This window comes from Malaclemys terrapin, chromosome 2 (assembly GCF_027887155.1).
Source record: "Malaclemys terrapin pileata isolate rMalTer1 chromosome 2, rMalTer1.hap1, whole genome shotgun sequence".
NCBI lineage: Eukaryota > Metazoa > Chordata > Testudines > Emydidae > Malaclemys > Malaclemys terrapin.
Genome location: NC_071506.1, coordinates 128,761,329 through 128,786,779, shown reverse-complemented (window position 1 = coordinate 128,786,779; position 25,451 = coordinate 128,761,329). Strand labels below are relative to the sequence as shown.

The window sequence follows — 25,451 nt, the reverse complement described above, 5'->3', positions numbered from 1 at the left end:
AAAAAAAAATTAAAGAGTCACAATTTTGAGAACTTACCATGGTACTACTGCATGACCTGGAAAAGACAGACCACCCTCATGTCCCCCTGGTACACAAGTGGACATCAAGCATCCTCTGCTGACAACTATCAAATGCTGGTATTTTGCGGAGCAGAGAATCACTACCTGAACTTGAGGAAAATATGAGCTGGCAGCCAAAGCTAGAGGGCCATAGGCCCATGAATCAGAATTGCCTTGAGATGCCACATTAAATCTTAAACACCTCTTTCTTTTTGTAGCACACAAACATTTGTCTAACTGTAAGCCAGTTTCACCTGCTTGTTTTATACTTTGACATTAAGTTATCTACATTCCCAGCTTCTCTCATTTCAGCCATTGAGCTTTAACTGCAGGAGACTCTGGCCCACTGTAATCAATCACATATGGCATAAAATGATTTCGCCGTGCAAACTTTAGGAACGGCTGAGAAAGCGAATGCAATTTTCTCTACAGTGATGGAAGAGACTTATTCCACTCTGCAGGGCCACTGCAGAACAGTCCCCCAGATTATACACATTAGCGATTTGTCCATTACACGGAGTTCTCTCCATTCTGTCTTGTGCATTTTCTAGCACTTCCAGAGTCTAGTGAAAAACAACAAGAGTGTTCAAACACTGAATTAAAAATTTTATTTTAGTGTTCCGTAAGAGTGAAAGTCATTTTTAAAAAACCAAAACAAAACAAAAGTACCCAGACAAACAAAGCAGAAAATATAAACATAAAAATACATTTGGATCCTTCAGTATTAAACATTCATTAAGCAACTGTACAGGGGCTTGACAAACAAGCTTTAATCTCATAAGTACTCAAATTAAGTACCTTTCTTAACAAAAATTCCAGTCCTTCTATGTCAAAACACTTCAAAAACAGCATTGCCAATAAAAAAATTTGAGGTACAATAAGACTGTGCAACATTTTCACAGCTAATGAAGTAGAAGTGTGACCTGTAAAGTATCACTCTCTCCTGGCAGTGCCCAAATCTCACCAATAAATGAAACTTACCACGTGCAACCAAGAGATCAAGCCTCATTGTGTAAGAGCAGCCAGCTAACCTTTTGTCCAGACAGACAGACTCCAAGTGTAACTGGTATAAAAGATGACCAAAAAAAGAAAACCCCTATCAAAATTCTATAGTCCCATCTTGGAAGTAGAATGTCATAACCTTAAGTGGAATGTTATCAGCAAATATTAAAACCACAGGGTTTACGTTTTCCCAAGATAAGAATACATTTGGTTAATGATAAACATCTTCGTAAAGTATTTATCCCTCAAGCAGCAGGTGCAGCATTACAAACAATGGCTTCAGCTGCTGGTGGTGGAGCAGCATCTTAACTCCAGAGCAGAAGGGCAGCCATTTAAAATGAGGCTAGTAAAAATCACTTCAAATCATTGGATTCATTTAGATTAGTTCTGAGTATAAAAGCAAGTCCAACCATTAGGATTATAACAGCAGTTTCAAATTCAGACTGTTTAGCTACTGCTCAAAGGCACTAAAGAATAGAGCTCTCCACAGTTCTCATACAACCAGAAAGCTGTTGGTAAGCTATGGAATCAAGTCCTGAAGGCAAAAAAAATTTTAGGGAGGTGCAAGCAACAATTCCTCTCCACAGAAACATCAAGGGGGTAGAGGCAACTGAAATTAATGTTTCATCTTCCTCGCTATTTCAAGGCACAAGCAGCAGTCAGTCATTTTCAGTGAAGATAGCTAGTTCCATGCAAATTAAATATATATATATATAAACAAAATTAGGAGATTCTGCTAAAAAATTCAGCATAAGCTACTCCACTCATGGGATCTGGGACACTGAAAATTACCCCTTAACTGAAGTCATCTGCTTAATCACTCATTGCTACTATGTACCTGTGGTCCTAGAAAGGAACATTACACCTTAAACCTTTCATTCATAGTATTATGAATTATTTCATGCATGGCTTCCCTTGAAGTAAAGTTGTATGATAGGGCAGTTAAGTTTTGCCTACACTTTTTAATCACAATCAATCACAAAATAACAAATGCACATAACAGCATATATATTTATATACAATTCCAGTAAACATTGATTTCTTCTATGTAAATAGATTAAATTATGTTTCACTACAAAAATACAGTATCTGAGAAGTTTACAGTGGTCTCCAGTGTTTTGTGAAAATATTAAATATAAGGCAATAGACTATTAAAAGGCTAATAGGAAATGCAACTAGTCTCACCTCTCATTAAAGTGCTCTAACGAAAAGAATACTGTGACAAACTGTCCCCTCCTAAGCTATAGGTGAAATTATCACTCAGAACTTTAGGGAAGACTTAATGGACCTTTCACCTGGATAAAGGGTAAAGTTTGTTTTATTTTTATTTTTTTGCTTCACAATACATGCTAGATGTTAAAACAGATTATCCAAAGTACTTTAATATTGTATCACAGATCCTCACTGTACCTTCAGGAAGTCAATTTGACAGCGGTGAGCACAGAACTGTTAAAATTGAGAGCCTGCCACACATCAGCCCCAACATTAAATGTAGATTTAGATTAATGTTGAATCCAATCACAACTTTCCATCTCAGTGCTGAATTTTATTGACAATTCCTATCAACACTATCCTAAAAGAATGATTTGAAGTGAGCCTGCTAAAATGATTGTTTGCGAGTGTCTTGCTGTTTGCTATCCGATATAAATGGGAAATGCCTGTCCCATGGCAAACTCCATAGTTACAGCAGACTAAGGCAAAAGATTCAGACAGAGGTATCTGATTTATCTTGCAAAATAGCAGCACGTCTTCTGATTACATTTAAAATAAAACCTGTTCTAACATTCTCAACCACAAATCTTATTACTGGAAACCAGCTCAATTTTTAAAAGCCACAATTTGAATGCTCCTTTACTAAGAAACCCAGGTCTCGGACATCTCTCTCTCTCTCCCTCACACACATACACACACGCACTTTAGATGTTCCATATGGATCAACTTGGACAGTTGTTCCATACTGTAGGTCCTAGTTTCCCAAATACAGCATGTTTAAAAATTTATGATCTTGAGTGGCACAACAGAGAAATCTTCGACTTGCTGAGCATAGCAATATAAACAAACTAAGCATGTGTACCACGAAGGAAACAGGTGCATACATGTTTATACAGGATACAGAGTAAACTGTATGGGAGTTGTGTGCCCCCTAGTTTGAACAAGAACCTTCAAATCAGGAATATGATGGCTATGAAACAAAACAGCTCCTAATTCAGATCACTATACAGGTCTGTCTCATCTTATGTGGGGGTTCTGTTCTGTGGTTAGCGCATAAAGCGAAAACCGCATATAGCCAAAATCCAATTTCACCCGCACTACAGGTATAGTATTAAAATTGTTATTTTTCTCTTTTTTGTTTTTGCCGACCACGTAAAGTTGAAATCGCGCATGTTAAATGCGCATAAGATGCGACAGACCTGTATCGTCTAAAATTTGTAACTGTTCTTTAATCATGTAGTCGAATGGCAGTTATATCTTTGTTTGATTTTTGCTATATTAAAGCAGCTATAAGAGCCTGCTCAGAGCACTGCTTTGAAATTTTTCAACACTAGGTTTATACAGGCTTTGAGCTTCCCTTCCCAAAATGAGATGTAGACACTTCATTAGTAGTCACATTTTCTGTAGATTTAAAGGCCTTCCAATTTTACAGCATGTTTAAAGGGCATTAAATTTTTTACAATAAGGCAACTTATGGTTCCCAAACCTCTTTCTGGAGTGCTTTTCAACTTCTGTAATATAATTATTTGAACAAAGCAATCAAATCCTTGAATTAGTGTATGCGATGGCTTATTGCACTACAACTTAAGTCTTAGAATTAAGAACAACTGTTGTTCTTAGTCTGAGAAACCCGGTTCAGTTTTTAAAACACCAACCCTTAAGCTAAACTCCCAAAACTAATAAAATAAAGAAGCCAACAACTATCAGTGCCTCACTGAGAAAAGTGGCTTCAAAAACATTCACAGCCACATGAATCTCAGGCCTCTGATTACATTCTTTAACAATGCCTGCCAGGTGGTGGTAAAATATTTACAGTGTACCAGAAAGAAAGGTGGAAGACTTCTGACTATTGTATTTTTGGCTTATGTATTCAAGACCTGGTATAATTATTAACTAGTCTCCAGATAAGTGGAATCAACTTTTTGCATGAGACACGGAAAAGTGATTTTTTTTTTTTTGTAGGCAGCAGGTACCAGAACATCAGCAACTTCACATTATCTATCTGTGAAGTTTGAGTAATAAGATGGGAGTCCAGTCCTTTATTCAGGTTTACTGGCAGAGGTTTTACATCCTTCCAGCCTTATTTTTTGGAGATGGAGCCCGAAGAATGTTGGGAGTTTCTTCCATGACTCTGACAAGCAAGTTATCAATGTAGTTTTCTAGCTCCCGCACCTGGAGATCTCTCTTTGTAATGGTATCCTTCTGTCTCAGCACCAGCTGGATCAGCTCATCATGTGTTAATTGAGCATAAGCATAGGCAGGTTCCGAAGGATCATATTTCTTTTGGAGAGAGAAGACAGACAGGGTCAATGCAGAAATAAGTGTTTTACAGTAATATGAAACTTATGATCATATAATGATATTTGTATTCAATTATCATTGAATAATGATAATTATTCATTGCCTAATGATCTTTGTATTCAGGGAAGGTTGAAGAATTCCAGGGATATTGGTTACCAAAACAGGATTGCTCTTCAAAGAAATTACTGTACTTTACACCTTGTTAAAGTTTCACACAACTGGCATTTCAGGATTTATCAGCCATTACTACTTCAGTGAACAGGAAAAGCAAGTTCCCCAGGGCCAAAACCTGCCAGGCTTGCAACATCAGCAATGACAGGGAAAAGCTACAGGACCAAACCAGTATGGTAAAGTGACACAAATGCAATTGCTATCGCAAGAGAGACATCTGTTAGGGCACTTAGCAATGACAGCTAGAAATGACAGCGAAGTTATAATTATTAGCAGATATTCATGCACTTCCAAAATGTGAACAGGTGGAGCTTTATAACAATAGATTATGTGGAAAGGAAAGTAACAGGAAAAATATTTAAGTACTGCACTTTTATGGCACAAGAATATTTGATACTGTAGGACTTAGGAAGTCCAGGGCATCTATTCTAAGGGGATGGAAGACTCAAAATGAGACAAAATTTAGTAGCGTTTTCCATAGCCTCAATTTTATGGCTCAATATCGGTCAGCAATTTACAGTAGTATGTGAATGCCAGGTTTGCATGGGATTAAAGGGTAAAATTTGAGTCCGAAACAAAAGGACAGATGAGTTATGATCCTAGGACATCAATGGCCCAAAGACTTGCATAAAAAATTCCCCATGTAATATTAGCACTGAAAGATCTACAGAACCACAAGTTAAAATATACTGAATAAAGTGAGAGTCAAGCTCAGGTTAAACAGCAGTGAATGTACTTGATGACTTTGAGACAAACTTTAAAGACAGTTATTTAGCAATACATTGCTGGACAGTTATTCTTAAAATTAAAATACTGTTTGCTGTTTTAAATAGAAATGATTTTTAGTAACCTCTGCCAAATAATTTGTTATAGTTCCTTTTTAGTGCAGCAAAAATACAAGTAGTATTAGCATAAATATTACTTTAATACAGAATACTCATTGTACAACAGACTTATTCATAGTTGTATCTCAGTGGCACTACAGGGAATAGTTTTGTATTTGCACAGCTAAGATGTGGTCTGGAAACACCAGATGTTTAAGAAAACAGGCTTCTGTAGACTTTGAAGAGCAGCACACCTGAGTTTAAGTGAAAAAATTCAACTTTTCAGTCACATTTTTCTTTTGTGGCCATTTACTTAGGAGTTTCAGAGCCCGAGCAGTAATGTTTACATGACTATTTTCAGCACTGACGCATAAGCCCACATCAGCTGACCCAGGCTGTGAGATTCACTGCCATTTGGGGTAGTGTGCACAGGCACGTAGACATTCCTTAAGATGAGGAATCCTATATTACAAGCCAGTTTGTGCCTTGATTTCTGAATCAGAATTTTCTCAGAACATGGTTTGCTCTCATTTTTCAGACCTCTTATCTAATGGTGCCTCAGGGATCAGAACTTATGCAAACACTTAGACAATACTTTTCAGAGATTTGAGGGGAAGAGAAAGAAGGTGACAGCTTTTAGCCTTGCACATTTAGAAATATAACCTACTTTTGTGAGGCAACATTCTCCTGCTTTAACAAGTAGACATTTGGCCTTTCAGACTGTGGAGGAAGTTCTTAATCGTGGAAGCTGCCAATGCAGCAAGTTACAAGGTGATGGGTCCCACTAGTCTCTGCTGAAAAGATCAGCAGTGCAGCAGATAGTGACTACCTGCCCCCAACCACCTTGAGTAAGCATGGTGTAAGCAGACTCCAGGTTACAGTGGCCACACCCCACATATTGTAGGCAATCCTTGCTGTCTTCAAAGTAGTATATTTACTGGTCACCCTCTACCCGAGGCACTCCTACTAGTCATCTTCCTGGCTCACAACCAAACCTCCCCATCAACGTACCCATCTAGTGGAGAACCAAAGAGCACTTCTGGGTTTACTCCAGTAGTACAGCCACAGTTTCTTGGGACACCCCCATCAGGAGCCTTTTTTTGCTTTAATATCATTTGCATTGAATAAGAACAAAAAGTGAATTCAATTTCTTCCTCCCAATGCTGGGAAATAGAGAAAATAAGGAAATCCTTTAACAGACATTGTTTGAGTGTCAGAGTCAAAAAATGTAAGTTACCCTAAGTAAGCAAGTTCACACTGAGTGCCCTGGAAGCTACGAAGTTTACACTAACTATTATGAAGCTATAACCCAAGTTTCAATTTCTTTCATACCTTTCTATTGCTCTCAGTCCAGTTTTCATCCATTTTTGTGGTTGGGGTCAAATTTTTAGTATGCGACTTATTTGCTGTGGTGTTCATTGGCTTCACAGGATGAGGTCTGAAACAAGAGCCACAACTTGTTTAGGCAGTTCCTTAACATCTTGAGATCTTATCACAAGCAAAGCATCCAACAGGTTCCTCAATCCAGTAAGACTGAACACAAGGGGATTTAATGAATTTCCTTATACACCTCAAGATATGAGAAATTCACTTCCAGGACAGAGTTCTGCCTCCAATTACAGTTTTCCATTGGGTGGGCACACACTCACTCACTCACCCTGTTCTGCTTGCTTATTTTTATTGCATTCAAAAAACAAAAACAAAAAAAAACAGTATCATGGTAACTGGAAACATCACATAACAGAAGTGGTTACATGAGGTGCTTACACCATATTCGTGAGTGCTTAGTTTTTGTTTGGTTGTGGGTTTGTTTAAAGTACACACATATTACTATAAGAGTTAGATTCTACATAATTTCCTCACATTATCTTCATTATAAATCTACATACCAAATATCCTCTTGGGCAGCAGATTTATTCCATCTTCTCTAAACGGACTAATTCTTGCATAAGGCACCCTAGATGCCTAGGCATAATCTTGTATTCTCTAGACCCATTTGTAATGGCAATTTTAAAAAGTGGAAGTAAGTTACCCAACTGTGTTTCAAGCAATCAATTTCTGAACAATAATTCCCTGGAGCTCTACAGATAAAGCGGTTCTGAGGCTAGCAGAGTTTCACAGAAAAAGACAGCTCCAATTTGCACCTCAGACTATAATGGGGTGCCGGTTAATTGGAACGTGAACAGCTCTGGAAGTCCAAAAGCATGTTGGTCATCTGGGAATCAGGCCTATTAGTCACAGGAAGTAAGTTTGCCTGTAGTATGTTTTAATGCTTAGAAATCTTTACTCTACCAGTTAAGTGACCACCACAGTTCTCAGTATTGCCTTTGATTGTATTTCCTCATTTCTGAAAAGCTAGAGATCATAATGCAGTTTACCAAATCCAGCTGTTGACACCAGAATATTTGTGGTATTAAAATAGCATTATTCAAAAAGGATAAATCCATATTTGAGTAATGAGCACCAAGTTTCCTAATGTAAACAACTTGCCATAAATAATAGAAGTATTGTGAATGTTAGAACTGCCCAAAGCACTGCCACTGCTCATTCTAAGTTTTTGGGGGCACAGTTTCTAAGTTTGGTGCAATCACTGATTTTTTTGCTAATAAAAGTTTGTGGCAGTGGTCTTACACTGGTATGGTATAGTATAGGTCTCTGACTGGATCCAAAAGTCAGACCAAGTTAAGATTGTATGAAGTCACATCAAAATGAAAAAACTATCACGATATTTCTGTAGCAAGAAAAAAGTATGTCTTGTACAACACTGAGAAATTTTATATGTATTTCCCCATAGTCTCACCTGTGCTTAACAGACACACTTCCACCACTCTGTTGTGTTTGATTGGGAAGTGTCTCAGAGGGTGAAACCCATGCCCGAAGCACCTTCTTCTTGCCAGCATTTTCGACTTTATGATTGAAGCTCTCTGCTGGTGGCTTTTTCACTGATTCTGCTCTACTACTGTCGCAAGAGCCAGTTTGGGGGGAACTAGAGGAAAGGGAGAGTTGGGAAGAACTGGACAGGGAGGTAAAAGAAACAGACTTTTCAGAGGACTCAAAAAAATCACTCTTCCTACTTTCCTTAATACTGCTAGATTCCTTCAGTTCCTGTTCCTCAACACCACATCCATGCTCACTGGGATAAGACAGGATATCTAAACCTGACTCACTAGTCTTGCTGCTTGCACTATGAATGTCTACTATTGAATTTAGTTTGGATGATTTGCTAGATTTAAAAGTATCTTCAGGACCACCTTCTCCCTTCTGAAGTAATATACTTGCTCTATCAGTAGAGCCCATACCTGAACTGAGTTTTTCTACCTCAGTGACTGACAATGAATCTATACATTGATTTTCTGTATTTGGAAAACTTTTATAAATTGCAGTCATTTCATTGTTCTTTTGAGAGCTGTCTAGAAGCTCATCATCTGATCCTACTTCTGGAATAACTGGAAGGCCAACATGTGTTAGACTCTGATCTCCAGTAACTGGAATGGCAGACTTAAGGTCTGTTCCAGAGTCAAATAATGAATCATCATGACCATAAGTTTTGTGTTTTAAGGGTCCATTATTGCTATCATCTCTGTCAAGATGATGTGTAGTTGACCGAGTGGCTGTTTTTAATAAGCTGTCACCTGCTGGGTTTTCATGTGGGTTCATGGGATTCTCTCTATGAAACACAAATCCAGACCCAGACATTGTGCTGTCAGATGGAGTAAGCAGCTCTTCATCTTTCAGTCTACCAGTCAGAGAAACAGGTGCACACTTATCTAGTTTTACAGCATTTCTTGGGGTAGGCTTTGGCTTTGCATTTCTTGGGGCAGGCTTTGACTTTGCAAATAGAGGATTGAGCTCACTAACATCCTCTGACATGTTAGGGTCCTTAGGAAGCAACGTGTGAACTCTTGGAGTTGGTTTTGGCGGCTCTACTTGAACTGAAGAGTCACTTTTGATGGCATGAGTTACCTTGGACTGTAATGCGAGCCCAAATTCTTCCATGTTGAGTGAATGCTTACTTTTCTTTCCACTATATAGTTCTTGCTCCTCGTTTAATTTGCTTTCAGCAGAAGATGGCTGTATTACAGCATTCCCAGGTGAAAGGCTATAATTAGACTTGGAGAGAGAAGTCAGTTCTTTGCCATCTTTCATCCAGGTTTCAGCACTCGTACTGCTGGCTTCAATGTCATCCTGAACAGTGCTCTCATTGTTCTGAACAGAACTCCTACTTTCATCACAGAGTTTAGATGAACGGTAGCACTCCATACCCAGCACAGAGGCAAACCCTTCTCTCTTTTCTGTTATGGTTGGATCAGTAGTGAACATTTCTTCACATGGATCAGGATGCCATCTCTCACGCTGCTCTCTGTCTAAAGCCTCAGCATGATTTCTGCTGGAATCAGTATATTCCAATTCATCAAGATGAAAGGTCACTGATTTCTTAACGCCACTGTTATTTTTTTTATCCGGTGATACTATCTGTACCTCTTTGGCATCACACTGTTTCTTTGGGGTCTGCCCAACCCTTTCGTACACAGGTAGAGGAGATGACTCAGACAGTGACCCCAGAGAATTTGATACAGTATTTGTATCATTAGTCAAACTTTCATTTTGAGACTCCTCTGAAGAAACAAAAGCAGGGTGCTCTGAATCAGCAAAGTTTATTGCAAAGGAACAATAGCTTTTGCTAGAAACAGCAGAAGGAAGGGAGAAAGAGGGAGGACTAGTAAAGCTTTTGAGGTCTTGCACTTTTGATTCCTGTCCCAGTTTAGATACAAAAGGATTATTGTCAATAGAAAGGTGAGTAGAAAGGAGAGGAGAAGAAACATGCCCCAGAGTTGCAGGAGGATGAGGGAAATACAAGAGAGGACTAGTGAAGCTTTCCGAGTCTTGTGCTTTGGATTCCTGTTCCCAGTCAGAAATGAAAGCGTTATCATTAGAACGTTGTCCAGAAATGAGAGATGGAGGAAGAGGGCTACTAGAGTCTCGTGCTTTAATTTTTTGTCCCAATTTAGAAGTGAAAGGGTTATTGTCATTACTAGAATGATGTGCAGAAAGGAAAGCAGGAAGGGAATCAGGTACAGAAGTAGGAAGCGTGGCTTCGGTTTCATCCTCTGAAGACACTCCCAGTCTGTAAAAGGGACAAAAACTTGCGTGTCAGTTGCAGATGCAACATGTGAGAGACAGAGAGACAAGTTCTAAAGGTCGATTTCACAAAATTTGCAACATACTAATGATGCATAAGAAACTGCAAAGACTTAAGAGTTTAATGGACCAATAAAACAAGCTTGAAATAATTTATGTTTAAATATTTTATATGCAATACCAATACTTGTGATGCAAAAAACGTGTGTTGTAAAGTTTGCTACATGCAAATCAAAGATTACTAGGGCGATGTCTACTTTTAAAGCAACTGTACATCATTTATTTTGCATCCAAGACATAAGTACTAATAGCATAATAGCTTAAGATGTTTACATTTACACACAAGGTGTTTAAACATAAATGTAATTGAAGATCTAGTGTTAAAGACAGACAACTCAGGATACTTGTTAGTAAGGCCACGCTTCTTTCATATATGTAAGTCACAGAGCAGAATTTCTGAAAAAACTCTCACAGAGAACCCCAGAAATATACTTCTTGGAACACATCTGCTTTTGGCATCATTCACAGTTTCATGATTTGCCATTCTCCAGGCCACAGCAAGAAGTACAGTGGAGAGCAATAGGTTTTATTAAAGAGGATATTTCAGCCCTTCTACACACTTTCAAACGTAGACACTAAGGCAGGAGAATATTGTGTTAGTTTTTGTTATGGGTTAATAGAACAAGGAATAAATGACTTCATACTATCTGAAAAGATATAGGCACTAAAAACCATTATGTTAGTGCATCCTCACTTATATGAAGTTAAATTGGTTAAGAATGGAAGTAAAAGTTAATACTTATACCAAGAATCTTAATAAGTGTGTAACTGGTTAAACTTTCATCTAGTGGTGAAACACAAATGAGTCCCCCACAAGAGATGTTATAAAGGGCAACAGCTACAGAAATGTTACCTTGTGGCAGGAAGTGGGCCAGCCTAGCCATATGTCTGCAGTGCTTTATATCAGAATCTGAAACTGAAATAAAACAAGACTAACCTGGGTTTGACAGCTTTGGTTTGGATTGTCCTTGCAGAGGCTGCAGACTTGTCCGGTTTCTGTTCTTCTTCCATGAGCGATTCATCAAATGGGTTATGCGATTTCTTGTTTCTGGGAATATCTGCTGTGTTGCTGTTTTTTGGAGTACTTTCTTGGTTATAGTCCTTAGGGATTTCAACAGGTTTTACCTCTTTTTCATTCTTTTTTTCTTCAAGAAGTTTGGCTTCTCTCTCCTTCAAAGTCATGTCAGACATGTTTTCTACATCACTGTTTTTCACTACTTCCTTTCTTCCTGTGACTAGAGACAACAAAGCAGACTTCTTGTTCTCTTGTTTTTTGTCCTCTTTAGTTTCTTCTTTTTCAGTTTCTAAACTCAGTGAAGCACTATTTCCCAGTAAATCTCCACCACTAAGTAGTTTGTATGATGGTAGGGTCATAGACTTAAAGGACTCCAATGAGTGGGACCCAGATAAACCTCTACTAGGAGACATTCTTCCTGTCTTTTCATGTTCCTTAGTGTATTTTGAAGACAGGTTTTCTTCTGATTCAGAGGGCTGGTTTTTCCTGAATGTTTGAGGGGAAGAGGAAGGAGTGTTGTCCTTTGACATGGTTTCCTTTTTTGTTTCACTTTCCTTCCGATAAACATGATTGCCATTGATACACACGTTGGATCGGGGTGTGGGATCATTTTTGGATTTAAGGCCACTGAATAAGGAGAGCCCTTCTTTCTTGGTGTTGCTGGAGGTTATTTCGTTTAGTTGCTTATTGTCTGCACTTGCTGTTCTCTTATGAGCCATGAGTACAGGAACATGAAGTGAGTTATCTTCAGCTTTGTTTCCAAAGGCTTCTGCAAAAAAAAAAAAAAAAGACATTAAAGCTATGAAAAACATTTTCCGGTGACAGTCAATATCACAGTCTAAAGTGTTGAAAGACTCAGTGATTACTCATGACAATGGAAAAATTATGTTTAGAGATACAGAAAATTTGTTATCTAAAACAGGAGTATCACCCTGGAGAGCAGCGGTGCCCAAACTCTTGCAGGTTGGGCCCACCCTACCCCTGTCTGTGCCATGCCCCCCCAGAGCTAGGGGACGCGGACAAGGTTAATGGAACCGAGGCTGGGACTGCAGCGGGGGGGGGGGGGGGGGGGGGGGGGAGAGGGCACAGGGCTGAGAGTGGGGCCAGGGCCAGATGTGGGGCCAGGAACATAGCCGCGGGCGGGACCGGAGCAGAGTTGGGGACAGGGAGGGGCTAGTGCTGCTCTCTTCCTGCCGCCCCCTCAGGGGGGCTGGTCAGGGCCCTGTCGCACCCCCTCAAAACCAGGCCCCACAGTTTGGAAACTTCTGCTATACAGGGTTTGTGGGTTTTGGGGGGGTGATGTGCACAGGAGGCAAGGTGGCAGATCACAAGGAAGAAGTATCCTATTTCATCCAAAATGGCTCCAGCAATACAAAGAATAGTATCAAATTCTTCTTAAATGTTTTCAATGGATCTGGGAACATACAGCTATAATAGTCCTGTTTTGTAGTGTTGGCCAGAAAACAAGAACTCCATTTCACAAAAAATTAAGGGTTTGATATTTGGTTTCATTCTGCATTCGGAACAAACACCAAGACATTTTTTTTTTTTTTTTGGTGTGCAAAGAGACATGCACCCATACCAGCAGACTAGCCAAAAGTCTGGTAGCTATAGCACTCACCTAGGATATCAGACACCCAGGTTCAAGACCCCACTCCTAATCAGGCAGAGCATTTCATCAGAAAATTCCCGATCAGCTTTACTGTTTTAAATAAAACGTATACAATAAAAGAAAATTGCATCTGATCACCCACCTACAAATGTACTGTCAACAGTGCATTAATGCTGATTTTAGCCAACATCTTCAAATATTTTGTCACTTTCTTTCTCATAAGAAAAATGGGTGGAATCTTTGCTAATATTCTGTCAATATATTAACCTACCGTATCAAAATCAACCTCTCTTTCGAGCAAAGATTTAAGATAGTAATAAAATTTAATATTGTGAGAGGAAATACTCACTTTCTGAATTTGGAGGAAAGGACTCATCATCATCATCTTCCCCCCACTTTGCCTGAAAGTCACCAGGTTTAAGCCTAACTTTCTCCGTCGCTGGCTGAAAACCAGGTAAAACTGACATGGACTGGGAGAGGGAGGTTTTCTGCAAACCAGGTTTAGAAAACAGGGTTTTGATCTTGGATTTTTTCTTTTCTTTCTCAGGGCTTTCCTCTTCGCTATCCGCTGGTGAGTGAGTTATGCTGGGAATGATGGCGGATGCCGTGTCAGGCAGTCCATTGGCCCGCTTTCCTTTGAGTTTGCCTTTCAGCTTGCCAAATGGAGACCGGGACTTGTCTTTCATGGATAAATCAAACATGCTGGCTGTCATGTTGCTCCTCATGAACTGAATATCCACCTCAATCTCTCCTCTCTCTTTTTCCTTCTTGCCAGGTTTGGAGTGAAGTGTATACCACCTGCAAAAGAAAGACAAAATGTCATGCAAGCTTCGAAAACAAACTCTGGTTAATGCAAGCCACAGAAAAATATGGCAGAGGGAAAAAGGAGAAAACAGACTCCCTAGCTGGGAAACTACTTCATGTTTAGACAAGGATCAGAGAGCTTACTGTGGGCATCCCTACTAAAATAACTTTTTTCATGTACCATGCTTTAACTGGCACCAGAGACTTGGTGGGATAAGGCCCATGACGGGAATACAGGTATAGCAGGACGGGTACAGCTTCTTCAGGAAGGACTGGCAGGGTAAAAAGGGAGGAGGTGCTACATTATACATCAAGAATACACACACTTGTTCCAAGATCCAGAAGATCCAGAAACAATAGTTCATGGATTAGGGACCCAATTTTATGGGGTTCCAGGGGCTTCTGTATAGATTATTTAGGTTAATCTTTCTATCTACCCAATGGGACTCAGGGCTCAGTCTAGAAGATACACCTCTACTCCGATATAACATGGGCTCGTATATAGCGCGGTAACCCTTGGGCTCAGGCTGCTGTGGGGAGCCCTGGGCCCTTTAAATCACCGTCGGAGCCCTACTGCTGCCCCAGGGGCTGCGGCAGCAGGGCTCAGCCGCAGTGATGAGCTGCCAAAATCTTAACAACCGGTTCCCTCCTCAACCCACCCCCGCCACCGGAGACTCCTGCCCCATCCACCCCCCCGCGTTCCTTGACACATCCCCCCGGACCCCTGCCCCATCCACCCCCTTTCCCTGTCCCCTGACTGCCCCCTGCCACCCCATCCAACCCCTCCTCTCATTCCTCATGGCCCCCCGGGACCCCTGCCCGATCCAACCACCCCTTCTCTCTGTCCCCTGACTGCCCTTGGAATCCCTGTCCCTGACTGCCTCTCACCGCCCCATCCAACCCCTGCTCCTTCCTGACTGCCCCCCCGGGACCCTTGCCCCCATTCAATCCCCTTGTTCCCTGCCCTCTGACCGCCCCAACCACTATCCACCCCCTGACCACCACCCCGAACTCCCCTGCCCTCTATCCAAGCCCCCCGCCCTCTTACCACGCTGCCTGGAGGTGGCTGGTGGCACTACAACCGCGTCGCTCAGCTGGAGCCGGGCCAGGCTGCCGCCACCATGCACCTCGTGAAGCACTGGTGGTGAACGGCTGTGCCGCTCGGCTGGAGCACCGGGTCAGGCTGAGCTTGCGGTCCACCGCCCAGAGCATGCGCTGGCGGCGGGACGAGCTGAAGTTGTGGGGGAGAGGGAACAGCTGGGGACTAGCCTCCCCGGCTGGGAGCTCAGGGGCCGGGCAGGAAGGTCTCGTGGGCCACCATAGTGGGTGCACACCCCGCCCTGCCCCTAAGAGCCAGAGGGACCTGCCGGGGGTCGAGGTGGGGAGTCCCAGTGGTGCTTACTTGGGGCGGCTCCCAGGAAGCATCCGGCAGGTCCCTCTGGCTCCTAGGGGCAGTGTAGCATAGCTAGGTAGGGAGCAGGGGGTTACCTGCCGCGGCGCGGGCAGCCCTCCTCACAGCCCCGGCCCAGCTCATCTCCGCTCCGTCTCCGCTTCCCTGGGCCTGAGCACGAAGCCACCACTTGCTTCTCAGCCCTCCCAGGCTTCCCGCACGAACAGCTGATTCGCGGGAAGCGGGGGGGGGGGAGGGAGAAGGGAGCAGAGAGTTCAGGGGAGGAGGCGGAGCGGAGGTGAGCTGGGGCCAGGGGCAGGGAGCTGCCGGAGCTCACAGAGTTGGTGTCTAGGGCGCCACTTTAAATTTAAAAGCCCTTTTAGAACTGGTTGGACAACCAGTTCTAAAAGGGCTTCTAAATTTAACAACCGGTTCCTGCGAACCGGTGGGAACCAGCTCCAGCTCACCACTGCTTGCCCAGCAATTTAAAGGGCCCGGGGCTCTGGCCCTGGGACCTTTAAATCACCATCGGAGCCCTGCTGCTGCGGTAGGGATTTTTGGCTCCCGAGGACCGCGTTATATCAGGGTAGAGGTGTACCATCAGAGATGCTTAGTTTTGCAGTTCTCAAACTGTGGATTTGTGTCTCCAGAGATTCATATATTCATAGATTCTAGGACTGGAAGGGACCTCGAGGGGTCCAGTCCCCTGCCCGCATGGCAGGACCAAATACTGTCTAGACCATCCCTGATAGACATTTATCTAACCTACTCTTAAATATCTCCAGAGATTGAGATTCCACAACCTCCCTAGGCAATTTATTCCAGTGTTTACCACCCTGACAGTTAGGAACTTTTTCCTAATGTCCAACCTAGACCTCCCTTGCTGCAGTTTAAACCCATTGCTTCTTGTTCTATCCTTAGAGGCTAAGGTGAACAAGTTTTCTCCCTCCTCCTTATGACACCCTTTTAAATACCTGAAAACTGCTATTATGTCCCCTCTCAGTCTTCTCTTTTCCAAACAAGATAACATGCTTGTTAACAGCAAAAATGTTTTTAAATAAATAAATAAAATACAGACGTGAGAAATAGTTAAATAAAACAATTTAAATGTCTGTCTGGTGATGTTCTCTTCCTAATACAGCATGGCAAGAAAATCCTCCAAATATTAATGATTAACCTGTTGAATTGGAGATAGTTCACCTCCCAATGACTTCATAAATATCTGCTTCAATTACCTTTGGTAAATGAAATAACCAAACAATCATTCATTTTCTGATATAGCTGTAAAACTAATCTGAAAAGTTTTCAAAATAAATCACTGTTTAAAAATGCATAGTGTGTACATTCTAAAAATGAAGCCTACATCTATCTCTGAGTTGTGAAGAATATGTATTAAAGTTACAACAACCAACAAGAATGCGCTTTTATGTAGAAATCCATGATTAAATGGAGTCTTCCTGACTAGTGATTTCAATCAATTTGATTTAAATAAAATCCACCCTGGGCAGACCAGATAAAAGTTTCTGGGTAAAGACAAAAAGGGGGGAAAATAGGGATGACCTCATGGGTAGGACTCTACTGCAGACCACCAGATCAGGAAGAGGAGGCGGAAGAGGCATTTCTAGAACAAACAAATATCCAAAACACAAGACCTGGTAGTAATGGGAGTCTTTAGTTACCCAGACATCTATTGGAAAAGTAATATAACAACACAAAATGTCCAATAAGTTATTGGAATATATTGGAGACAATTTGTTGTTTCAGAAAGTGAAGGAAGTAAACAGGGGGCAGCCCTTCTAGACTTGATTGTGACCAACAGGTTGTAATCTGCAGGTAGAAGGCAATTTGGGTGAAAGTGACCAAGAAATGATAGATTTCATGATTCTAAGGAAAGGAAATCATGAGCAGCAGAATAAGGACCATGGACTTCAAAAGAGAAGACTTTAACTCAGAACTGGTAGGTAAGGTCCCATGGAGAAAAAAACAAAACAAAACTAAGGGCATGGCTACACTTACCTCCGGCACTATCGATCTGCTGAGCGCTCTCCCTACCACAGTGCTGCAGCAAGTAAGGGGGGGGCTCAGAGGAACCGCTCCCCACCCCAGCTCACCTCCGCTCCGCCGCTGCCTCCTCCCACGAGCACGCTGCTCAGCTCCGCTTCTCCTTCCTCCCAGGCTTGCCGCACCAAACAGCTGATTGGCACGGCAAGCCGGGGAAACGGAGCTGCAGCGCACTCATGGGAGGTGGCGGCGGAATGGAGGTGAGCTGGGGCACAGGTGCCCCGGGGAAGGCCACAGCAAGTAAGGGGGGGCTCAGAGGAACCGCTCCCCGCTCCAGCTCATCTCCACCTCCTCCCCTGAGGCAGAACGGAGGTGAGCTGGGGCGGGAAGCGGTTCCTCTCCCTACTCACCTATAACACGGTGAGATTTTTTGGCTCCCGAGGACCGCTTTATATCAGGGTAGAGGCGTATGTTGACTTCAGCTACATTATTCACGTAGCTGAAGTTGCGTAACTTATATCAATCCCCCCTCCCCTCCCCCCCCCCCCCCCCCAGTGTAGACCAGGCCTAAGGGATAAAGGAGTTCCAGAGGGCCATAGTTTCTTAAGGAGACAATATTAAAGCACTAATGAGAGTCATCAACTAAAAATTAATTAAATGAGGAAGGGTAAAGTAACATTTCACTTTGGTTTCCCAAACTTTATACTTTGTTTCTGCTTCCTGAAACTTCCAGGGGTTAAAAGTAGAAGCAGGTATGCCAGAAAAGGCATCAGTGCAACAGAACAAACTACACACCAACACCTAAAATAGTTCAGTCAAGGCATTCTCCAAACACCCCATACCTTTCTTTCCAATTCTCTGTTCATTTACTATTTCAATACTTTTCAAATGTAGAAGCTCCTGAACCGCAGAGGGAAAATGCCTATAATTTTCTCTTCGGAGTCAAGCACCTTATCATTGTTGGATGTTTCTATTTACTTTAGTCTGTTAATACAATACTGATTCAGAATCAAGGTACCAAAAGCAAGATTCTTTATAGACAGGACTTCTGCACTTATATTTTGAACGCTTTATCTGTTTCTGAAATTACGGTTTTAAACACTGCAGGCTATTTATGTTAGACTATTAAACTTGTTCAATTACCAGGCATGGTGTACTACTTTATGACATTTCAATCTTGTTGGCACAAAGAGTAGGTATTTACTGGCATCATGCACCATGAATAGTTTCTTGCCAATCACTAGGAGCTATAGATCTGCTGACCCCGCAGAACTGACATGAAAGGCTGTTTTGAAAGGAGCTGGGATTTTCCCTCACAGCTTAACTACTAAATTAAAGCAAACTAACAGAAGTATTCCATCACAAGTGGAATGAAAAGCATGAAACATGAAAATGCCTTGCTGCCTGTTTTTGCACTGCCACACATTGGAGGTGAAGAGAAATAATGGGTCTAGGCAGTTTGTTTCAAAACTATTTTGGACAGTTGCCCCTAAAATGAGTTTCCACTTTCAGACAAACATAAAAAGCACTCTTGAAGAAATGCATTAAAGAGAAAGGGGTGAGAAAACTTGAGTTCAAGTTTTATTAAAGCAATTTTCTTCCAAGTTTCAGCCTACAATGACAAACAGCCAAATTACAAAATCCCTAAAATGAAACCTACACTGGAAATGCTGACCATTCTCATTGGAGTATCAAAGAATACAAGTTGAATAAGTTCCACTCATCAAGCCTTAGACAAAAGTATAAAAATGAATATATTTTGCATTTAAATGTAAAAAGCCACTGACCATTTTTGTGACTCAAAAGTGTGTTTAATTCAAGGAATGTTCTTATGTATTTTCTGGCTCCAAATGTACATCAGTGAGCTTATCCTGTTTATTTTGCATAGCCCGTTTAATAAAATGGTCCCAGTTGAATGTTTTCAAAAAAGCTTTAAATATTCAAGGAATGCAACTTCTATTAACTTAAGTACAGCCATCATTTCTAAGAAAAGTTGCTGTGCAAGTAATAGCTATTTACTTTCAGCAACACAATCTTTGCAATATTGTGCAACAAACTGTAGGCACCTTCCCCACAGACTGATTAGCGAACAATGTGCATGTCAGCAGTCAGGGTCACGATTGTATATATTCTACATACTGTAACTAAGGCTACATCTACAATAGCACTTTTGTTGGTCAGGGGTATTTAAAAAAAAACAAAAGCACCGTTGTGGACAGGGTTATGTCGGTGAGAAAACGCTCTCCTGCCGACATAGCTACCACCGCTCATTAGGGGTGATTTAATTATGCCAACCGGAGAGCTCTCTCTCTCCTGCCATCATACAGTGCCTGCACAGGAGGTCTTACAGCAGCACAGTCGTGCCGCTGTAAGGTTCATAGTGTAGACATAGCCTAAGTGGGAGGTTAGAAGAAAAACTTCAAATGAAAATGGTGGGTTATTTTATTATATCCTCTTCAACAAAATTTAAAATAAATCCAGTAGCCAACAGCTCAATGACAAGGAAGTTTCAATGTAAGAAACAAGATATGAAAACAGTTATTGACAAAACTACGTTTTCCAAGAGGCATTACCAGGTTTTTCCTTAATTTTCTTCAGATCTTTGGATAAAAGTAAACCTGGAAGAATACTACACCACTATCTAATGGAATAAGTTTCCTGCATACTGAACCTTGATGGCTGAAGAGCTTTTAAAGTCCAAAATAAGAAATATTTAAAACTTGACACGTTTCCTATGATAGGCTATAAACATCTGCCATATGCCATCTTTTCCAATGCATTTTAAAAAACAGCTACATTTTTCATTAGATATTGGTGTTTGAGAAGTCCTTCACACACCAGAGTGCTACACAGCTTTGTCAAGAACCACTGAGTGTTTGCTTATGGGCCAAGTTGGTGCTAATGCTCTTGTATGCCTGATATCAGCCCAGAACTAGTTTTAAAAAATTAGTCCCTGGAAGAAAGATAAGTCCACACCAAACCCAGCATTCATGGTTGTCAGTCCGTTAGGAGGAGCCTTTACATGGGCATAATCAATTTACAAGAAGCCAGTGCTGCCAAACCTATCACTTTTGTGAAAGTAAAGGCCAAACCGGCCCTCATGAGATTCACCTAGGTAGATCAGCTAGGTAGTTAAAACAGCTCATTAAATGATTGTCAGAATGTATGTTAGTCACACACTGTTATTCCATTAAAAATAGTCTCACAGTAGAAACCACAATCTTACTAATTTCAGAGCAGCCAAGAGCATTTACATTAAAACAGCAAATACGAGAAAGCAAGGTTGATCTAGCTCAGGAGTAGGCAACCTATGGCACACGTGCCGAAGGCGGCACAAGCTGATTTTCCTGGCCACCAGTCCAGGGAGCTCTGTATTTTAATTTAAATTAATTTTAAATGAAGCTTCTTAAACATTTTTAAAACCTTATTTACTTTACATACAACAATAGTTTAGTTGTATATTATAGACTTATAGGAAGAAACTGTCTAAAAATGTTAAAATGTATTACTGGCACGCAAAACCTTAAATCAGAGTGAATAAATGAAGACTCTGGCACACCACTTCTGAAAGGTTGCTGACCCCTGATCTAGCTGTATACAAAGCTAGGAGGAAAAATCTTTAACTTCATACAATTTCCACTGCACAGTTAACGGAAAGTAACACTTTACTGAAGGAGCTACTATTCCAGGAGATTATGCCCTTTAAGGGTATTTATTTATTAAGAACAAGAGTGTTTATTACTTGCATTGGACAGTACTTTCATTCTTCACCTAAACAAGAGGCCTTTACAAACATGCTAAATATTCTTGGGTGACTTCACTGTTCTCAGTGTGAACTGTTACAGTTTCTTTTTGAAGATTTATATACAAAAACCAAGTGTATATCAAAACTGAAGTAAATATTGAAAACTTCCCTCTAACCCATATCCTACTCAAAGCCATTATTGCCTCCACAATAGAAAAAGATTAAAAAATGGACATTGACTAACCTGTAAAACCCAATCCTAGTCTCCTCCAGATATGACTAGCAAAAGACTGACCCCAACACTGAATCATTAAGACGGTTTCATTTTTTCAAAGGAAAAGGATTTTCTTTTTTGTAAGTAACACAAGCAGTCAGACTTTGTTAGAGGTAACCAACACAGCTTCTGTGAACATGCTATTTTGACTCAAGCATATGTACAACAGCAGCAGAGAACTTAAGCTTGTCTGTACTGAAATACCTTCACAGGAGCTTTAGAAAAGACTAGTTGAATCTTGATAGCAGAGTTTTAATTTAAAGAAAAAAAAAAAGGCTTAAAGATTATCTACTTAGATGACCTTGTCAATGATTTCCTCCTCAAAGGAAGGTAGATACAATCCTTTAAAAAATCCATTTGAATACCTATACACTGATGGTCGTTAGTCCAGGCATCATACTTCAAGGCAATCAAAACAAGTAGTTTTCCTAGGGGGCTAGGCTATAACAAGTTAGCCCCTTATGAAAACTACATTTAATTAAACTGATCATGAATGACTTATTTGGTTTTTAATGCTGATTGATAGTTACAGTTATTATAAGTTTAGTATTGTTAGGGTTTTCAAAGCCTCGGTATACATTTTTATGAATCCAAATAAAACAATATATATTTAAAATTACTATACTTTGCATGAGGAGAAAACTATCCCTTCATACTGAAATCAACAAGAACAGTTGTAGCTGGTATAGTTAAAAAATAAGCCAAAGCCTGCTAAAATAGATGCCCAGTGATTGTATTTTTGTCATAAATTTGTGCTTTCCTGCTCTAGAAGTTTCAATGCAAGTTCAAAATTTTCATCGGAAAGTTTTATTTTCACAGGTATGAAATATATATAGAAGAGAATGATGACCCTAATCTTGAAGTCAGCTTATTACTAATGACATTTCCATCCCAGTAGAAGGGTACAGTGCAGCAAGTGAAGATCTCAAACACATTTGACTAGAATTTTCTGATGTGGTGCAAATATTATTCATATGTAAATAAGTTTTCATTTTAGAACAACTATGGTAATAAACATGCCTTTTAGCTCTCCTTTAATATGCTTGACCCTACTAAAAAACACTTCCAATAAGTCAGTGTATAGTTCTTAATACAGCCTGCAAAATCAGAAGACAATCATCTCTTTGGAGCAATGATGCCTTAAGAGTAGTATAATATTAAAAACATCCAGAGTGTATAAAACCAAAGACACTAAAATCAGAACATAACTCCACCTGTCCAATAAATATAATTTAATAAGCACACAACTAAAATGCACTAACATTAAAAAACTTAAATCTTCACTCCTGTAGTGAACTCGTGTTCATCCTCCCATTTCCCCTCCTGCAGATATTTTTGTAAAAGGGTATGATCCAACCCATAGGGTCCAAACTGTGTTGGGCACTCAAACAAAAAGGGACACAGAGACACTGTGTCCGCTTGCAAGGAAAAGAAACGAACTGGAAACACAAAAATGTATACATTGTTTTATAGTAAGATGTTTAATGGCATAATTTGACCTACAGAATCTTCTCTGCCGCTGATAATGCGCAAGAAAGACCCCATCTGATTCTGCAGGACTAGGAGTCAGAAAAATATTCTCCTGTTTGAAAACTGAGATTATCTGATGAAAAGTACTTGAACCTGAATAGCAAATCCCAGAATGACATTTTAAAAATCATTTTCCTTCAAACAATCCTATATCTTTGTCATTTCCTGAACTGACCAACTGTACTCCCAAATACAAGCTTTAAATTAAAAAAAGTGTTTCTAGCCCTCATGAAATAAACATTACACACAAAAGAACAAGCAGCAGAGCAATACTGTCCCAAAGTCTCCAGTAAAATAGCTAAGATACATAAATTGGTCCTATTCATCACAATGCTATGTTAATTTAGAAGCCTCATGATGACATCCAATTTAACTCTCAACATTGTTTGTTTCAGAAACACCTGCTCAAGTGTTTATCCTGCAATCTGAAACTGCTTTCCACTCCCTCCTAGTTATCAACAGCCTCATTTGTCCTTCACCCACTTGCCAACCCACTTGCTTCCCCTCACCTTGACAACTTCTGCAATGCATGGCCAATACAAGTTTCTCATACTGAAAACTGAAAATGTGAGGACAATGCAGACTACATTACATTTATCAAAATAAATATCCTTGATGCTATACTGGGTATATTCTTTATCATTTTATTAAAACTTTAAATTAAGCTGGAACAGAATCTAAGGACCTAGCTGCAAAATTCAGATTAAGTTTGTCATGGAATAATAGAAGATTTGTCTACACAGAAACACACATTAAAACTTCAGCTGATTTATAGCTTCCCTACTTCTCAATTAACTCCTTGTTATCAAAGGGCACTCCCTGGATGCCAACCCAGATTGATTCCATCCCACACAAATCTCTCTCGCTTTATTGTGGTAAAGTGCTGACATATTGCACCAAGAAACTGATGCTAGGGGAGGGCAAATCAAACACCCAAGCCTCAGCTCATGACACAACAGTTCTGATCTACTCCGGGCTTTCCAAGAATAGGAAACAGAGAATTTCAGAGGCGCACCCCACTCCTTCCTCCAACTGAAGCTGTCGGCGAGCAAAGAGAAACTGCCTGAGTCCCAGAGAGACAAATGGGGAGAAAGGAAGGACAACCACCCCGTCATTGCCCTAAGAGCAACCTGCCGCTCGGGGAAGGCCTGTGCTGGGAACCAGACACGGGGCTCAAACCCAGGGGCGATCCCACCGTGGGGGGCTATAGCGAGCCTGGGAGAGCTCGGCTCGCCTCGGACCCCCCACCCCCACCCCGAGCTCGGGTCAGAACCGGAGCTTCCAGCCCATTCTGCTCCAAATAGGTAGCGTGAGGGACAAGCCCTTCGCCCCCCGGACCCCCGCCTCGCTACAGCCAGCGGGACTCACCGGGTGCTGCGGCGGCCGCCCTCCTCCTGCAGCTCGGCCAGGCGGATCTCGGCCCGCCCCAGGAACTTGTCGAGGCCGAGCAGGGCGCGGTGGAGCACGGTGAGCTGCAGGGCCGGCTCGCCGCCGTGGCCGGGCCGGCGGGGGGGCAGCTCGAAGGTGGCCTCCTCCCGCCAGACGGGCGAGCCCAGGCAGCGCTCCGACACCGAGGTGGCGAACTTCTCCTTGCCCAGCGCCATCAGCGCGTAGGCGTCGCTGCCGCCGCCGGCCCCCTTGGCCTTGGGCCGCAGCCCCCGGGCCCGCAGCACCGTTACCTGCACATGGGTGGGGGCCCAGCGCGGCGGAGAGTCCGACAGCGACATCTCGACCGACCGATTGCTGAGCTGGGACTGGCCCGGCCGGGGAGTGCGCGCGGCAAAGCTCGCGAGAGCCGGGGCTGGCTCGCGCCGCTGGAGGGGCAGGTGTGTGGGGGCGGGGCACAGGCTCCGTGTGGGGGGAAATGGGCGTGTCCAGATGGAAGGGGCGGAGCCAGCCGAGATGGGGCGAGCGGCCTGGCTGCCTGAGTCCCAGTTCCAATCAGCGCCCGCCAGCCGTCTCCAGCAGTCACTGTCTGCGCCCCTGGGTGTGTGCAGCGCGATGGTGCCAGGGGTTGCCCTGCCGAGTGGGGCCTCTGGGTACCACTGCCACAGTCAGCAACGCTAACCATAGTAACCACTGTCCCCTTAGACCAGTGCCAAGTGTCCCCGTCAAACAGCGGCCCCACAACTGCCCCCTTCAAACAGCCGCCACCAACTGCCCCTTTCAAACAGCCACCCCACAACTGTGCTGGCCGTGCAAACAGCTGCCCCCCAACTGCCCCGTCAAATAGTGGCCCACAACTGTCCCGGGCATGCAAACAGCCACCCTCCAACTGACCCCTTCAAACAGCCGCCACCAACTGTCCACT

The 25,451-nt window shown here is 42.0% G+C and overlaps 1 protein-coding gene across 3 annotated transcripts; it reads right to left on the bottom strand.

The window, feature by feature from the left end:
- Positions 1 to 645: 645 nt before the first annotated feature.
- RAB11FIP1 (RAB11 family interacting protein 1) lies at positions 646 to 24,960 on the bottom strand. Of its 3 annotated transcripts, none has more exons than XM_054017781.1 (6): positions 24,509 to 24,960; positions 13,746 to 14,194; positions 11,707 to 12,553; positions 8,371 to 10,695; positions 6,903 to 7,008; positions 646 to 4,554 (listed from the first exon to the last, which is right to left on the bottom strand). In XM_054017781.1, the coding sequence occupies exons 1-6, from the start codon at positions 24,865 to 24,867 to the stop codon at positions 4,339 to 4,341; spliced, it is 4,302 nt and encodes a 1,433-aa protein (XP_053873756.1). In that variant the 5' UTR covers positions 24,868 to 24,960; the 3' UTR covers positions 646 to 4,338. The 3 variants fall into 3 exon arrangements, with proteins under 3 accessions (XP_053873756.1, XP_053873757.1, XP_053873758.1); XM_054017782.1 differs by having other exon boundaries at positions 24,820 to 24,889; XM_054017783.1 differs by lacking the exon at positions 8,371 to 10,695 and having other exon boundaries at positions 24,509 to 24,955.
- Positions 24,961 to 25,451: the final 491 nt, after the last annotated feature.

Excerpts from the sequence above, each read along its gene's own strand:
- RAB11FIP1 (XM_054017781.1), bottom strand. The coding sequence starts at position 24,867 with ATGTCGCTGTCGGACTCTCCGCCGCGCTGGGCCCCCACCCATGTGCAG. Across the intron at positions 12,554-13,745 it reads CTTTCCTCCAAATTCAGAAA|AAGCCTTTGGAAACAAAGCT; the intron begins GTGAGTATTTCC and ends TTTTTTTTGCAG. Across the intron at positions 10,696-11,706 it reads ACCAAAGCTGTCAAACCCAG|ACTGGGAGTGTCTTCAGAGG; the intron begins GTTAGTCTTGTT and ends TCCCTTTTACAG.